The 17,071-nt window shown below is 38.9% G+C and overlaps 1 protein-coding gene across 5 annotated transcripts in view; it reads left to right on the top strand.

Moving 5' to 3' along the window:
* shroom2a (shroom family member 2a) overlaps positions 1-17,071 on the top strand; it is a 55,030-nt gene that overhangs the window by 29,509 nt on the left and 8,450 nt on the right. Inside the window, exons 3-7 of one of the 5 annotated variants that reach the window (XM_059571045.1) lie at positions 8,161-8,262; positions 9,242-9,361; positions 9,685-9,821; positions 9,903-12,226; positions 12,626-12,708. In XM_059571045.1, coding sequence (XP_059427028.1) covers positions 8,161-8,262; positions 9,242-9,361; positions 9,685-9,821; positions 9,903-12,226; positions 12,626-12,708 — 2,766 coding nt within the window. Of the gene's footprint in view, positions 1-5,676; positions 6,025-8,160; positions 8,263-9,241; positions 9,362-9,684; positions 12,227-12,625; positions 12,709-17,071 lie in introns of those variants that run through there. The other 4 variants (XM_059571047.1, XM_059571044.1, XM_059571048.1 and 1 more) reach the window with 4 other exon arrangements.

Genomic DNA, 17,071 nt, shown 5'->3' with positions numbered 1-17,071 from the left:
GAATGCCCTGTTGACATTACTGACCCAAGAGACCTCTTGTTATAAACCGATCATCCAGAGGCCAGTCCTTCTTCTGTAGCCAGCTTCTCACAAAGAATAACTTCTGCCACCTAGTGATGTAGAGCCATAACACATAACACTTCTAAGACTATTGCCATGCCAAAAATTATGGTAGCACTGTGTACCCTATGCTTTTGCCCACTAGTGTAAAATAGGTAAGTGGCTATAGTGACAAGAGCTGTGTCACTCTGAGCTTCAGAATCCAATTATAACTAGTAAATCTCTCCTATGGCATTAACTGAGAGAGGATGACTTGAACTTGATCACCGCAGCAGGGGTGAAGTCAAGTCATCTGCATATGAGTTCTAGAGGTGCTCAGTGATTCAATAAAACTACTTTCTTGTCTTCTTAATTTCACACTGTAACTTTTGAATTAGTGCTACCTAAATGCCAAAGTGTTTTTTAATTAGCAATTTCACATGGTGCTAATCCTTGATCCACCCTTTTTTTTAAGATTTGTGGAACGGTCCATTGGCAAGGTGAGTTGACACATTTCATTAGCATTAGAGGAAGAGCTGCTGTTTTCACAAGTATTTTAGGAAAAAAAAATGATCAAACATGGATAACCACATTCGCTGTAATGGGAGCTGCACATCATTTCTGAATCAAACCAGTTGCTTTAGTGGGCTCAGACTTTTTGTACAGGTGTTATTAAGATGTAAATTTTGAAATGTGAAAATGTTGGCAAACTTTTCCAGTTTTGTAGTGTCTGGATTTTATGGCTTACAATATTTTCCTACTTTATTGGATTCCAGTCAAGAGTGAAATAATTATATTTCAGAATCCTGATTGTGTTTTTTTTTCAGTGCTTTTATAAAATAAAAAAAAGAAGCCTTTTTTGGACACCACTTCTTATTCTAACAGCAGGTGGCTTGGGTTTACAGGAAGCAGCATCAAACAATCATTCTCCAACAATCAGATCCCTCTGAAGCCGTGTTCCTTTTATTTTGGTTGCTATGACACCTATTACATCAGCAGCATGTGAAAGTGAAAGGTACATGGGAAAAATGGTCCTGTGGGATTTGTCTGCCTAAAGCTGGCTCATTCAGAAGGGGAAACCAGAAATGTTTTTAACACTTAGTAGTGTTGTCAAAAGACCCGGTACTTCGGTACCAAGTCGGTACTAAAAAAATAAAAATGTGATGGTAGCAGGTTTCTTTAAGTACCGGTGGTACTGCAGATGGAATCTCAAAATCCAGTCATGATAATGAAACTTACATTTTAATATGGACAATCACGGAATTTGTCAAAGTTAGCATAAATTAATCGAATCAAATCTCCGTATGGACCATTCTTTAAATCAGTGGTTTTCAACCTGTGGGCCCTGGCCCCCTAGTGGGTCGCGATGGTATTGCAGGTGGGCCGCCAATTACTATTAAAAGAAATAATATATTTAATATATATATAATTAAATAACAAAAAATAAATATTAAACTGTAACTATGCTTCCGCTATTCGAGCTTGCTGATTGATTGGTTTAAGAATAAACCGCCAATTTATTTTAAATATTTTTGCTGCACAAATTCAAACATGCATAAATGGCTGTCAGTGTGTTCCCTCCTGGCGCTTGCTCTGCTGAGTGTCCACCCGCTGCCGAGCTCTGCCTGGATCTGGATTTCCCGTTTTGCTGAGCGGTGCCAGCCCGAGTTATTTTCTATTAATTTCCAGTTCATTCTAGGGCTGTGTGATTAATAGAAATCGTCATAAAATCACGATTTGAGCGTGCGCGATTTCTAAATAGCTTTATAGCACAATTTTCCGCGGCCCTGACCTCCTGCAGTATGCTGTCCGATCGAAACCGAATGCAACACGCCTAGCACGAGAACAGAACAGACCGGGCATATGCCTAACTCCAGGTTCATACACTGTCTGTGATGCAGCTTTTTTTCCGAGCCCATGTTAACGGATCAGTGTTCACACTGCACGCGGTAAAAGGCTAGAAATAAAACGTGCGAAAATAATTCATATCTAGCACATGAGCATAGAGAGTTGTGAGTGCACAGGACGCAGTTTAAGAGAGGAGACATGTTTTAATTGTGCACACTCTTTCCGTACGAGAGCAGCGTGTATATGAGCACGTCTGGTTTTTTGACAGAGCAAAGAAAATCTGCGTGTGAACAGAGAGATTCGCGCTCGTGCATTATTTTAATGTGCTTTTGCGTTACAATAACGCGCTCTCTCTGCTGCTTCTGCACTGCTTACACATACTGTATTATACACACTGCAAACGTGTGAACCTGTATAATGTATAACAAATCTATTTCAACACCTGAGGAACCGCAACAATTAATGAGCTCTATGAACAATGCATGGCAAAAAAGAAAAAAAGTCCCTGGACACGGGATTTATTTATTTATATTTTATTTATATTTATTTTTTTGCCATAAGTCTATAAATGTTGTTACACCTTTACTATAGTGATTATTTTGATAATTTATATGTCTGTTCTAGAGACGTTACAACTTTTTGATAAAGCTCTAATTGGTTTTCTTTTGGAAATATGTTTCAAATTCATCCTAAATGCATTTATGACTGTCAATCATATATGTGTGAGTCAAAATTGTGATTAAAATCGAAATAGCAAAATTGATCAAAGAAATCGCGATATGTTTTTTTTATTTTTTGTCCATATTGCACAGCCCTAGTTCATTCAATAAATACAGTTAACAATCTAGCTTCTGAGTACTAAGTTATTAACCCAACAATATCGGGGTCAGTTATTATTTTTTAATTTTTTTTGCAGTGGGCCGCGCAAACATATGTGTTTGGTTGTGTGGGCCACAAGTTGAAAAAGGTTGGGAACCACTGCTTTAAATGTTAAGCCGCAAAAGTTGGTTGAAATATGAATCCTGCATGTTCTGCGTGAATGAATGAATGGCAGAGACGTGCGGGTTTGTGAAACTTGCAGTAATTTCAGAATCTGCCGTTTCAATGAGGACATGTATACATAAACTACATCACCAGAACTGTTCTGAGTCACTATACAAGCATTTTACCGTTTCTTCTGAGTAAAACCAGTGTCAAAATAAAAGTAGCCCGTCAAAATAAAAGTTCATTTTTACATAAAGGCATTGTGCTAGATATTACTATTATTTAGTAGAATGTATGTGATACTGCTACTACTGTGGAAAAAAATTATAAAACTTTATTTTTTAAAGAAATAAATCACACAATTTTTTTCCATGTTTAAAATTTAAATGTCTACATTTCATTAATTAAAAGACAAATTAAATTTGGGTGAAACTTGTTTACTGTTTTTCATAATTATATTACTTGTAGAAAAACTTTAAACATAATTGTAAATAAGTATAAAGAATGGTATTGGTTGTATTTTTAGTGATAAAATCTCATAAGCATTCTTATTTGAGAATTATTTCGTAATTCACAAATGATTTATGATGCATAATGAAATCAAAATTGACATGGATGCCACTTTTTCAGACCATGTAAGTCTGATGATTAAAGTGTAAGAATATCAGGGCTAATCAAAATATAAATTAATAAAAAAATTGATTGTAAAAAAATTATGTATTATTAATTTATTTTTAAAAAATTAATTTAAATTCATAAGTGTATCAGATAGTTCTTGTATGTCTTATCAGTTTGCAACACAGATGTATGAATTAGCTGTAATATTTGTCTTTAGGATGATCAGGTCTTTAATGAAGACAAAATTTAAGTTTTAATGAAGTTTTTATGCTAAAGAGGAGCACTGTTTTATTGCAAAGGAATTGGAACATACAAACCACATGTAACTATAAACCTGAATTAAATTAGGTAGTTATTACAAAAGAGTAAATAACAACAGATCAAAATGAAGAGTAAAAGGAAGAAACATTCAACTTAAGAGACAAAACAAAACAGAAGAAAGAGAGTTTTTGATGTCCTTTGTGTGTTTTCTGAAAGAAACCAGGCAAAGTTCTTATTCATCCTTAGGTCAAACTTAGTATTTTCTTATATGAAAGCAATGCAAGCTGTTTATTTAATCTCAGTAATTTATCAGATCACTGCAGGGTAATCCCTGTTCTCAGTCTAGATCTGTGATCAGATGTTGATCTACAGGCCATATTAAATATTTTGGAATGTAAAACTTTAAATAAAGGGTTCAGTCTCCTGTGCTTACCGTTTCAAGAAATTTGGGCATGGAGCAATGATTTTAGAGTCCTTTTGGTCACATTCTAAGTCGGATTACTGTGCACTTTTCTTGCTTCTTATACTGTTTGCTGAGGTTAGACCAAGGGCATCTTTAATCACATCAACATGCAGGACACCCAGAGTAAGCAAGCCAATCATTTTTATTTATTTAGGCCTAATAGTAACGCATAATATGTGTAAGTGTAAAAAATGCTTTATGCTGATACATCTTAGTACTGTACACCCAAACAAAAGAGATGCAGATGTGAACCTAGCAGAGGTCTAGACTGCTATTGGTTCTTTGGCTGGTATGACATGCAGCTCAGGAATGTGCCTGTCATTACACGAACCTCACGGTTGGCCTCTCCTGGCCCTGTTTTAGCGGTCTGATTGAGATGCGTTCTAAAGAAGGCCTTTGTGAAGACACTCCACGGCCAGATAAATAACTGACTCCAATGTGGCCAAAACTCTAGCGGTGTCCCCTTGTGTCCAATATTACATTGAACAAAGTGTGGTTTCCATTAGATGGATCCAAGCCAGATGGATCAGATAAGATCTTGTTTGAAATTTCTCCTTATTCTTGTTTCCTTGAAAAACTTCAGCTTAGAATGGCTCTTCTCTCTAAAATAAGAGCATTACCTTTTTTGCCTGCTTTACCTTTTTGAGGCAGTGAGAAAACTGCAATGTTTATGGGAACATTAATGCCCAGGAATGGACTTCTGTCTGGAATGCACGGATGAGAAGTCGTCTCACAATAGATCATTGTGAAAGATTTCGTAAAAGCCCGCCCATCAGGCATAGGCCAAAGCAATTCTTCTGTAATCGTCTTGCCTGTCACCAGACCACTTGTTTTGATGCCAAGAAAAGTTTTAATCAAGCTTGAAAACTTTTTAGGTCAAGCTACGATCACAGTCAAGATTCACTCTTTACAGATCTGTTTTACAAAGCTAACAGGTTGATTATTTGAGATCCCTAGCCTTGTTTTAACTAGATGGCTTTTGTCAGACCTGTTGTGATCTTCTGGTCACATGATCGTTTTCGGGGGTTGGGAGGGTTAGGGTTTGAGGTCAGCGGTCATGGTGTTGACTAGTGCCGTCAGTGAGTGGGGTGCCTCAATAAAGCTCTAGTTTTGTGTAGTGCAGAGCCACTACTTTGTTGGATTGACCACTTTTCTTTTAAAATGTAAATGTTCAATTATCTCCTCTTTCTTTGGTTTCACCCACTTGATAAACCAGTGCACTTAAGACGCTGCAAAAAATCAACCAGTTGCCATGGTAATAGAAGAAACAGAAGATCGCTACACAAGAGGAGTTTCGCGAGAACATTTGGCCCTTTTCGACTGCTCATTAGCATACCATCCCTGAGCCAATAGGGAGACAGAAGCTGCTAGATTGCTTCAAGGAGACTGGTTAGGACAACAGCCCCCTCCTCATTCCCTCCCCCTTCCTTCTCGGGGTAAAATCACCATAATCCCTGTAGAGATCTGCACTGCCTGCAACAGTCACACAGGCACTGGAAGTAGATATTAGAGTGTATGTGCTAAGGCTTGTATGATCCGATCTCTACATGGGGTTTGTCAAGGCTACCTTTTTCTGTAGTCTTTCATATGGAAGAAGTGGATGGTTGAAAAGACTCACACTGTGGTCCGGGACCGGCCGTCTATGGAGGGCCCTTTGTCCTGGCCTGTCTTTGATGTGAATGTGGAATGCGCTGCCTGGGGAGTCCACTGGAGCAAACCAGGCACTCAGTACCATTTCATCCATCAAAGCGTCTCAGGTCTACTCATTTAGGGACCTGTTTGGAAAACTTACTTGCTTGAGGGATTGTTTGGTGAGTTAAGTTTACATTTTGCTGTCTGTTTTTACTTCTGCCTCTTTGTCTCACCTGTTGTTGTTCCTTTGCTTTTATCTTAACATCTGTTTAGTCTCGTTTTATTTTACTGTTTGTGAAATCTAAGCTTTGGTGCAGGTTGTCCCTCAGATGACTTTGTAAACAAGTAAATGGTATGTTAAAACTTGAGCTCATGAAACCTGTTGCATTTATCTTGCAAACCAAAATCAACCTTTGATGGTTTTCAGACACTGCATCAGATCCTAACCATATATTAGTAAAACAATAGCACTTTTCCCTTTCAAAAGCTTGCTGATCTTTTATGTAGGTCTCTTTTAAACACTTGTTGGTTCATCCTGTGAATTTGATTTGGATGTTAACTCTTTACCCAAGCTGAATAAAAGTGAAAATAAAAATAAAGGTGACTTAATTGAATGATTTGAATCAGGCTTTGGATTGGTTGTTGTCTTTTCAAAAGTGATTTGTTTGTTTTTGAACATGCCTTGTTCTGAAAACATTGGTGGGGACTTTCCCCTCTGAACCCCCCTCCTTGGCCTCCATTCCGCTTGGGCGCCACTGATTCGGACCACTGGCATATCTGTGCTAGACCAGCTGTAGCCCTGACAATACGTCTAATAAAGAGAATGTCATTAGCATCTGAATAGCCAGCGCCATGTGTGGCGAGCACATACACACTTGAAACTTTTACACAGGAAAAGAGAGTAGCATTGAGCAAAAGCAGAGGGTGTCTTTTTGGCCACTCTGTCCATAATTTGCCATTTAATCTGTTCTGCCATCTTTTAAACCTGTGACAGGAATGTACATGGACATCTTGTTTTAGACAACATCAGCTTAGGTAGTCAAAGCTGGTTTAAGCAAATGTTTTGGGGTCAAGGATATTTGGGTTAGCATAGTAGTTTTTTATTTTCCTAGTACTTCGAAGAATTTCTCTTACTGTTTACTGGCTAGGGGGTGACTGGCACTTGACCTCATGGTCTAATGGAGCCGCACTGCATGTCTTTGATTGACTGTTCTAACCCCTCCGCTCTCATGGAGTTACATAAACTTGGGTTTTAGACTGTTGGAAATTCAAGGAGATGGATTTCTATTTTTACAATCCTATCACTAAACCAAACGACTGAATTTCAGAAATGACAGGAATGTTTTGTCTCTCAAAACTTAAAGGTCACAGGTCAGGTGTGGGTGGACTCTTTAGTTTGGGGAGATGTTGGGCAACATGCTGAGGAATGTTTCATGCTAAACATATTGATGTAAAAGATGTGGCATGCAGCCATCAAACGTTGCATGCACAGATCCTGGAAAGGTTTTTTTTTTTTTTTTTTTCTCAGTTTTACTTTATTTTATGGCGTAGAATGATACTGTTAAACCTTAACCACTAGATGTCTCCCTATGTCAGGGTTCCTCAAATCTTGTCCTGTAGGGCGAATGCACTGCAGAGTTTAGCTCCAGCCTTGATCAAACTCGCCTACCAGTGATTTTCTAATAATCCTGAAGACATTGATTAGCATGCTCAGGTGTGTTTGATTAGGGTTAGAGCTAAACTCTGCAGGAAAGTGGATCTTGTGGGTCTGATTTGAGGATCCAAGCCCTATGTCCACTATTGACAGTATGTGATTGTTTGTAAGTTGCATATCTCTGGTCAGTATGTGCACAACAAGAGGAAGACTAAAGGGAGACTAATAGGTTTTTTGTAAGATTTTTCCTCTCTCAGTGCTGGTGCTGGCGCTTTTCTGAATGGCCTTATGGCTAAAGTTTTTGCATGTATATGCTTCTCAACTATGTCTGCAGCAATTGGGCATTAAAACCCAGGTTTGATTTGCAGTATGTGTTTTTTGCATTTATCATATAGTATAATGTCTTAAGTGTAACATTTTGTGGATGTTTTGTCTGAATTGGTTATGTTTTTAAGGCTATATTTGTGTTCGTGTTCTTTTGTATAATGATTGACTAATTACAGACAAGTGTTGTGGCCCATGCTAGTATGTCTGTATTTTCCCATCACATAGATGGCTTTTCATGTCTCCATTTGGAATTCAGTACTAGAGTCCCTGTCAAACGTTTCTGAACTCAGAAATTCCGACTATATGTGTCCCTCCCCCTTTTAAACCCCTTCAGGAAGATGAAAATGGTGGATATTGTAGCACAGAAAATGCCATCAGAGAGCGACGTGCATATGGCCCGGAGCTTTCTCACGAAGATTTTGCGAAGTTCCATGAGGTATGGTATCAATGTATCAACAAAAAATCCCACTTCCTTTCCTGTACCACCCAGTCTATTCATAATGATCTACAGTCATATTCTCTCCATGGCCTTGTGATATCATCCATCAGTTCAAGTTCAAATTTCCATCCAATAGTTTTCCACCTTGCATATGCTCCACATTCCTTATTCAGAGTTCTCACAGTCATAAATAACCTGGAAATATTTGGGAATTTATCATCGTTTTAATATTTCCATGCCTCATTTTTCAAATCCAAAAATAATAGAAATTTCTCTAAAATATTTCATTTTTTTTAAATTACTCTCTATGAGTACAATCTCAAAATTATTTGAAAAAATCCTTATCCAGTTTGGAAATTTATTAGAAACTGTGGGAACTCTCTTCATTAGTTCTTGCAGTATTGTTTTAAGTATGGATTTCATGAGCATCGGTTCCAAATTGTGTTATTTTTGTTAGTCTAAGATTCTGCAAAAATTTGGAAATGTCTGTAGAAAAAAAAATCTATGCACGGACTGAATTATTAATAATCTCATAAAGACAGTGTATTTGACTTATAAGAGGCTCTGTTTAGTTGTTGTGGTAGTTTCAGTAACAATTATATATTTATGTCTATTTCACTTCGTGCATACCAGAAAGAACCGATTTAAAGGGTATGTTGCTGTGGTATGAGTGTTGAGAGAGTGGACTTGTGGTTACAGATATTTAATGGTGTTTGTCAGGCTTTGTGGTTGACAGTTGAACACCACTTCTCTGACTCTCGGCATGATCATTACACTACTTCCATAATCATCTACTGTATAATGTTTGACACTTTACTGTCCTTCAGAATAGTTGTAGTGCTGCTTGGTAATCTGTGTTTGCCAGTTATTTTGCAGCTGTTCACAAAGCAACATTTTATTGCCTTGTTTTCTAATCTTTCTTCCTCTGTTCTACATCTTTCTTTATCCTTCTCTCTTTCCCATTTGCTGCCCACAGGAGAAATGAACCCATGAGTAGACCTCACTCCTGGCATGCAACCAAGTTCAACGAGAGCCACTCAGAAGCCAAAAACCAGTCCACGCCCTCACCAGTCTGGCAAACAAGATATGATGCAAGGTAATTGGAAAGACAGAATATATATATATATATATATATATATGTGTGTGTGTGTGTATATATATATATATGTGTATATGTGTGTGTATATATATGTGTGTATATATATATGTATATGTGTATATGTGTGTGTGTATATGTGTGTGTGTATATATATATGTGTGTGTATATATATATGTGTATATGTATATATATATATATGTGTATATGTATATATATATTACTTTCAGTAATGATATGGCTTGCTGCAGTTGCATTTTCAAGTATATACAGCCTAAACACTCTTTACGTGTTTTACCTCTTTATGTGTTTGTTTTTCATAGTTCATTCTCTTTGGAACTCTCAACTGGCTGGGAGCAAACAAATCTTCAGAGAGTATCTGACCAGTTCAGCTCATTGGGGAGTATGGACAGCCTAGAGCATAGTGCACATCCCTATCCACCCGGTCGTCTTTCCCCAAGCAAGTCCAATAATAACAGCATTGAATATTTGGGTGGTGGTAAACGAGATTCTGCTTACAGCTCCTTTTCTACAAGCTCAGGAACCCCAGATTACACACTGTCCAAAAGTAATGCTGCATCCACTGAGAACATGCTGTACAAAATTAATCAGTGGGACTCAAGTGGCAGGCACAGCAATGGCAGATATAGCCAAAACCTAAGCGAAGCGGTACGACAAGATGAGAGGCTTGGATACTTGCAGCATCTCTCAGGTTCAGGTAGCCATGAGACCCCAAAAGCTGAAGAACAACCAGGCACTCGACATTCAAGCTCTGGAAGAGTTAGTATTGGACCTGTCTGGCATATCCCAGATATGAAGAAAAACATGGTATCCTCCACCCCACCTCCTACTCCACCGACACGCAGTGATAGTTTTGCAGCTACCAAGGTTCATGAGAAGGGTCTGAACACAGGCACCTCTGAAGGCCTTGGTGTTCACGCCCAGTTAAAGCCTCAGGTAAAAGCTTTGCAAAAGGCAGGAGAGACCCATGAAAGCACACAAAGGTCTTACCAAGTCAACGAGACTGGTCTTGAGGGCCGACGTGACTATAACCTGCCATCCAAAAATGATTCCTCAAATCCCTATATTTCCTCTGATACCCATCATCAGTATCCACCCCGTATGTCATCAGACAAGACATACTCCCTATCAACGACAGATGTCAGAGATAGACATCAGTCCTATGCACATGTTCCATACGATCCACGGCAGTACAGCGACGAGGGCACTTTTCACGCTCAAACTAGGACAATTCCAGCACTGAAACCTCCATTCAGTGGCTACTTCACCAGTATGCAGGAGCTGCCCACAATCAACCACATGCAACTCAGTAGCCGGAATCAAACTAGAAGGCCAGCTGCATCAATGTCTGGTCATGTTGGTGTTACCTCTCATCATATCAGTCAGGGAATGACCCAGGCATCTTTAGTGAGAGTTGATGACTCTAAAGCTTTTTCAGTCTCAGAAATGTCACACAGTGGACCGGACCGGATGTCCATAGGTTCTCAAGGAGGAGCAAAAGACCACTATTTCCCACCTCAGTCACAGCACCATGATACAGAGCATAAAGACAACAATGCCCCCTTCAAACAAAGTGACAGCCACCATCAAATTTTCTCTGCACAGAGTAATCGCTTAAATGTATCTGATTTAACAAAACCTTCTGAATTGAAGGGAAGCCAAAAGCAACACCATGTGTTTAGCTCAGATGAGCATTCTGGTAGTTATCCCTCAAGTAAGCAACCCGAGCACAGGAGAAGTGCTGGTCATCTCCATCTTAAAGAGTACTCACAACCTTTTCAAACTAAAAGTGAGTCAAAGATTTGTTCCCAGAAAACACCTATGCTGTATTCTCTGGCCCAAGAGCACAATGACGTGGAGGACTGTCAAGATGTGATCAACAGCGGAAGTGCACAACCGGAAGCCCTTGACAGTCAGAGTGGCAAACAGGCACGACAAAGTGACAGATTTGCCACAACCTTGCGCAATGAGATCCAGATGAGGAGGTCCCAGCTTCAAAAAAGTCAAAGCGCAGCCACTTTAGAAAGTCCGGTTGAAGCTGTAGAAGAGCCTACAGCCTGGAAGACCACAGAGACGACTTCTTCCTCCTCAGAAGGCTGCTTTTCCAGCTCTTATAAAGACCATCTGAAAGAAGCCCAAGCCAGAGTCCTCCAGGCTACATCCTTTAGAAGGAAAGACCTAGAGCCAGTCTTGTTTGAGCATCCAGGTAATGAGGTTCCCACTAGGAAAGACACACCTCTGCTTCCAGGTGTCTCCGAGGTCCCACCTACTAAACCCACCCCAGGGAGTAATCAGGTGCTTCGCATCGTTAACCGCAAGCAGTTTTCTGCAGAAAGCGGTTTTTCTGAGCCAGATAAAATTCATGAAGTAGAAACTAATGAGCGCTCCAGTGTGCCTGATAATGCTGAACCTTTAGAAAACCGGCACAGATTATTTGTGGCAATGGGGAATCCAGCTTTCCCTAAGCCTATGCCAAAGCAAAATCTGCAGATATCTGAAGACACAAGACTGTGCAAGTCTGGAGGCATGCACTATTCTGCAAAGAGTGACACAGCAGGGCGGAGTAACAGTGAAAGCTCAACCCCAACTGAACACCACCTTAATGAGGGTTGGGATGGCCCTCACTCAGTTAACCGACAAGCCATACTAGAACAACAGCGACTTGGCACCTTTGCGGAGTATGAGGCAAAATGGAACATCCAAAGGAAAGCGGCCGAACCAAGGGTATCTGGACGATACCACTCCGCTGATAACATCCTTGATACAGGAAATGAGAGACGGAGTAAACCCACCTGTATGCATGAAAGATCTAGATCCTCCCCTTCTGCTGACTTCTATGGTCAGGTTGGTTATTTCATATTTAATGAAGTCCCTCAGTTTTCAGTGATTTTAATTCTGGTGTTATATCTGTTCAAATTTTGTAAACCTTTTACTAAACATGAGTCAGAGTTTGTTTTTATTTAGAAAGCATCGTAAATCAAAAGTGGCCTGAGTCTCACATATAGCCTCAGTGAATAGCAATATAAAAGATAGAACTTTAGTCCGTCAAACATTAAAATTAAAAGTCACACCCTCAGACCCTCAGGAAAGTTACAAGTAAGATCTCAAAAAAAACATGACAACCAACTAAAGGCCATAATTACAAGAGACAATAGTCATAAAATAGCCAAAGTTAACAGCAGTTGAGATGTATTAATACCTGAACAAGGAGGTTAAGTTTTATGTGCATTATATTCCTCCCAGAATCTTCCAGTTCAAGAGAAGGCATCAGTTGACTATTCCAAACCTGAGAAAAATCTCTGCGAACAGGATAAGAATAGTACAAGGTGAGTGCTGTTTTGTTATTTTTCCATTGCCATGCAAATTGTGTTAAAGAGTAAAAAGTATATCACTATCAAATATCACTTTTAACATGCTTTTTTGTCATGATTATCATGATAGTTCTGGGCTTGTTTGAAACGAAGTCAAACAACTCTTCCCTTTGTACTGGAAATGATACCAATGCCAACCTCACTGTGTCAGTGTGTCTGTGAAAACTATTCCTGTGCTAATGGCTCTGATCTTGTCATTGTTGCATACAGAAATCCACAGTTGGGCCATCAGTCAGCCCCCGTTGGGTCAAAGACAAACAGTAGACTCTTTATGGTCCTTGCAGCTTTGGGATTTAGCCCAGCTGTGACAGCATTGCTATCCTCACTGACCGGGCTTTGTTACAACGAGATGGGTTTGAGATGTAGGCATGTGTGTGTGACAAAGGAAGTGTCCAATAAGTCCATTCATAATAAGGCCAAAGAGTAAAATAGCAGCCCAAATAACATTTTTGCTCTTCCTACTTCTTTAAACTCATTTCGGTATTTTAAAGTTGTAAAACTTTGCAAAGATGAGATTTAATTCAAGTTTTACTCTACATAACTATGTAATCTAGTTGGCATTGCATTTTATTCTGAAAGAAGCATGAATGGTAGCCCTGTACTCCGTGAAGGAGAAACTTCAATGCAATTCATAATGCAGAACATTCTGAATTTTAAAACCATCTGAATGAAGAATAGAAGGCTTTTATGTATATTGCGTGCTTGAATAATGTATCTAACTGGCACAGAAAGTTTAAAAAAAAAAGTGTTTAAAGTGAAGTGACATTCAGCCAAGTATAGTGACCCATACTCAGAATTTGTGCTCTGCATTTAACCCATCCGAAATGCACACACACACAGAGCAGTGAACACACACACACACTGTGAGCATACACCCGGAGCAGTGGGCAGCCATTTATGCTGCGGCTCCCGGGGAGCAGTTGGGGGTTCGATGCCTTGCTCAGGGGCACCTAAGTCTTGGTATTGAAGGTGGAGAGAGAACTGTACATGCACTCCCCCCACCCACAATTCCTGCCGGCCCGGGACTCGAACTCACAACCTTTCGATTGGGAGTCCGACTCTCTAACCATTAGGCCACGACTTCCCCTCCGGAAGTAGCATTAACTATGTGAAGCTACAATTCTACTGTTAGAAAACTTGCAGCCTGATAGTGTGTTTTGCTGGGCTTGAAATGACCTCCAGTTACCTTAGCAAGTTTTGAAATCATGTCTTTTCATGTCTAGCCTTTGAAGCATGTTAAATTGATCCTCACTTATCTATCACTTCTCCCACTATAATCTAGGAAACACAGAATGAAAATAAACTGTGTCCTTTGAAGATGCAGTTTAAGGATAAGAGACGGATAGCTGGGATGTTATTCCTTTACATAATAAACATTTTTAGGTGGGGCTCCAGTAGTGTGATTCAGGTCAAATTGGATATGTGCTCTCAATGTTTGAGATGCTAATTAAAGTTTCAGTTTACATTGCCATTAATTTGTCTATCAAAGCAATAGCAACAAGATCATTTTCTAAAGTCACAAACAGCTTTCACTTGTGTATGTGTGTGTGTAACAGATTACTTACCTGACCTGTCTTAATATTTATCTAACCTTCTTGTATTTAAATAACCATAACCTTTTAGGCATATCATCCTTTGGGTCATTCTCTTAGAATCGTATGTGTAGACGTAAGGAGTGGCAAACTTGAATAAACATGTTACCTCCAAACATCCATCATCCGGAGCCTTGTAAATTGCCCCCTATGAAAGGTTTTGTCTTGATTCTTTCTTGTAATTAGGGTGCTGTGGAGAGCTAACTATGAATTATACTATAGACCTGAATCTTCACTTCATAGCACTATGAGATTTCTTAGAAATTGTTGTTTAAATGTCAAAGTTTTCCTGTCTGCCACCCAGTCATTTTACTTATGGCAAACACGCACAACTCAATTATAAAACTCTAGCTGAAAGTCCTAGCTAAAAAGTCCTAAGTGAAGGGATTCTTCATGTCAGTAAGTGACTGACAATGACTGAGACTTCTAATGTTAGAAAACTGTTTTGCAACTGTTGATTTTTATAAGTACAGCTAGTGTGGACTAAATCCAGTTGGAAACATTTCAATTGAGCTACAAGCATTTTAGCCCCACCCAGGTTGAGATTACATATGTTCAGGGCTCCAGGAAGCACCTGTTGCTGAGATGAGAACTCCCAGTCATCAGAGGTGAGCGCTGCTTCTCATACAATCAAGTTTAATATTTAATGCAAGGATTGCTATTTAGTTGTTTTACAGCATTAATGGACAGCAGCATGAGTACCTGGATTATGGACTTTCTGTTTGAAGGCTTTCTGATTAAGTTCGAGTCATCCTGAGTCTGTAAGATTTAGTTATCAGTTAATGATACTTTTCTTGTCTTCATTATGTTTTTACTTAATAGGTGAATGCAGGTCAGTGTTTGCATGTGAAATGCTTCGTAAACAATGAAACAGTGGCTTATCCACGTGGAGCGATGTTTAGTATGTCTCTCCATTAGATGTTACTAGTATTGTTAAATGTTTTGTCATATGAACTTTATCAAACAAGGTTAGTTAGCAAGAGACTGATGTTTGATTATAGGTGGAGTGTTGTGGACAAAAGCTTACATTGTATTACAGCAGAGACGTTCTGTGTGCCAGATCATGTTGAGATCAAATGCATGTGTTAGACACTGTATTATCAGAAAGAGTCTGCATTCTTTCTCGAATGTTACCTATGCATGCAAGCAATATTAATGACATCTGCAATGAAAGCATGTTTCAGATAACATTGAAAAATGACTCATAAAGTTCATACTTTTCTATTTCTGCTTCCGCATATTTCTAAATATTTCCTTCATTCTTCATTGCATTTTGCCTTTTGTCTTCCTTTTGTACACAACCTTCAAAAGTTTTAGGTCTGTAAGATTATTTCTTTTTTTTGCTTTTCAAGATTTTAAATCCGCAAGGATGCATTATATTGATCAAAAGTGAGAGATTTATTGCTGTTCTTCATTTTAATTAATATATTCATGAATCCCGAAAAATGGTTTCCACAAAAATATGAAACCTAAAATAGAAAAACGTAATTTTAAGTACTACTTTTTTATGAAATTACTGTATTTTGATTAAATAAATGAAGCATAGGAGAGCATAAGGCACTTCAAAACTTTTAAAAAATCTTACAGACCACAAACTTTTCAACTGTAGTATAAGCACTAACCATTCCACAACTATTCACTACTTTTTTATATCGCTTTCTTTGGAGCACAGCCACTGGTTCTATACACCCAGCAGGTAATTCAGTATACTGTGTCTTTCTGTGCAGTTCAGTAGATTTTTTTTAATTGGTATAATTCCTTTGCACATATTGATGGTGGGAGGTATCAACAAAATTATTATAAATTGTACAGTAGAATCTCTGTCAGTTGACACACTTCTAATGTCGCACGGTATAAATGTATACTGTCAGACCACCCAACGCAAATCCCATCCCTAGGTGGCTTGCTAAGACTCTAAAGAAATACATTTATATTTAAAGGGGCTCTGATTGGCCAGCCATTCAGTGTGTTGTGATTGGCTGAATACCTCGAGCGTGTGACAGAAATGTTATGCCCCTTATCATAATGTGATGCTATGTCCCAGCGTAACAAGACAAAACCAATAAAGCCCATTACAAATGAGGCATTTGTTGCATACGGTGAAGACATAATTACTGATTATAATGACTTTTACTGTCTTTTTACGCGTTGCATTGCCTATCACGCCGTGTAATCATAAAACCACGTCTGCATTTGTGGTCAGAGAAACAAAAAACAAGTGCTATTTTACACTGCTTAAAACCACGTTTGAATCATCAGTGGCAAATTCTTTAATTATGAAAACATACTTACAGGCTGTGAGTCAGAAGCCCCCGACTGTCCTTGCAAAAGTTTGAATTGCCCCACTTTATAGGAACAGCCTTTGTGCACAGACACATTGTAGGCTACTCTCCCAGGTTCAGAAAACAGTCCTCACTAAAATGTGCTGCACACATCTGAATATTCTGGTTAAATACAACTTAACCACTGATTTCTACTCGTGTCTTCTTTTTGAAAGACCAAACAAAGTAATTTCGCTTGCACAATGAAACACAGCGCTTCCATGACATGGCGGCGACGGCAGCAATAATACTACAGCGAGAATCAAAATTACACCACCTTTCTTTACATAAACATTTGGGCGGTGTTATGCAAATCTTCCCACACAGTGACGTAGACATGTGGGGGCATGTTTAAACGAGACATTTTAGGAGGGCGAGGATGAGTCTTAACTTTTATAAAGCATA

Source organism: Carassius carassius, chromosome 17, assembly GCF_963082965.1.
Source record: "Carassius carassius chromosome 17, fCarCar2.1, whole genome shotgun sequence".
NCBI classification, from domain to species: Eukaryota; Metazoa; Chordata; class Actinopteri; order Cypriniformes; family Cyprinidae; genus Carassius; species Carassius carassius.
Note: the sequence above shows the minus strand (reverse complement) of the source record. Positions and strands in the feature narration are given on the sequence as shown.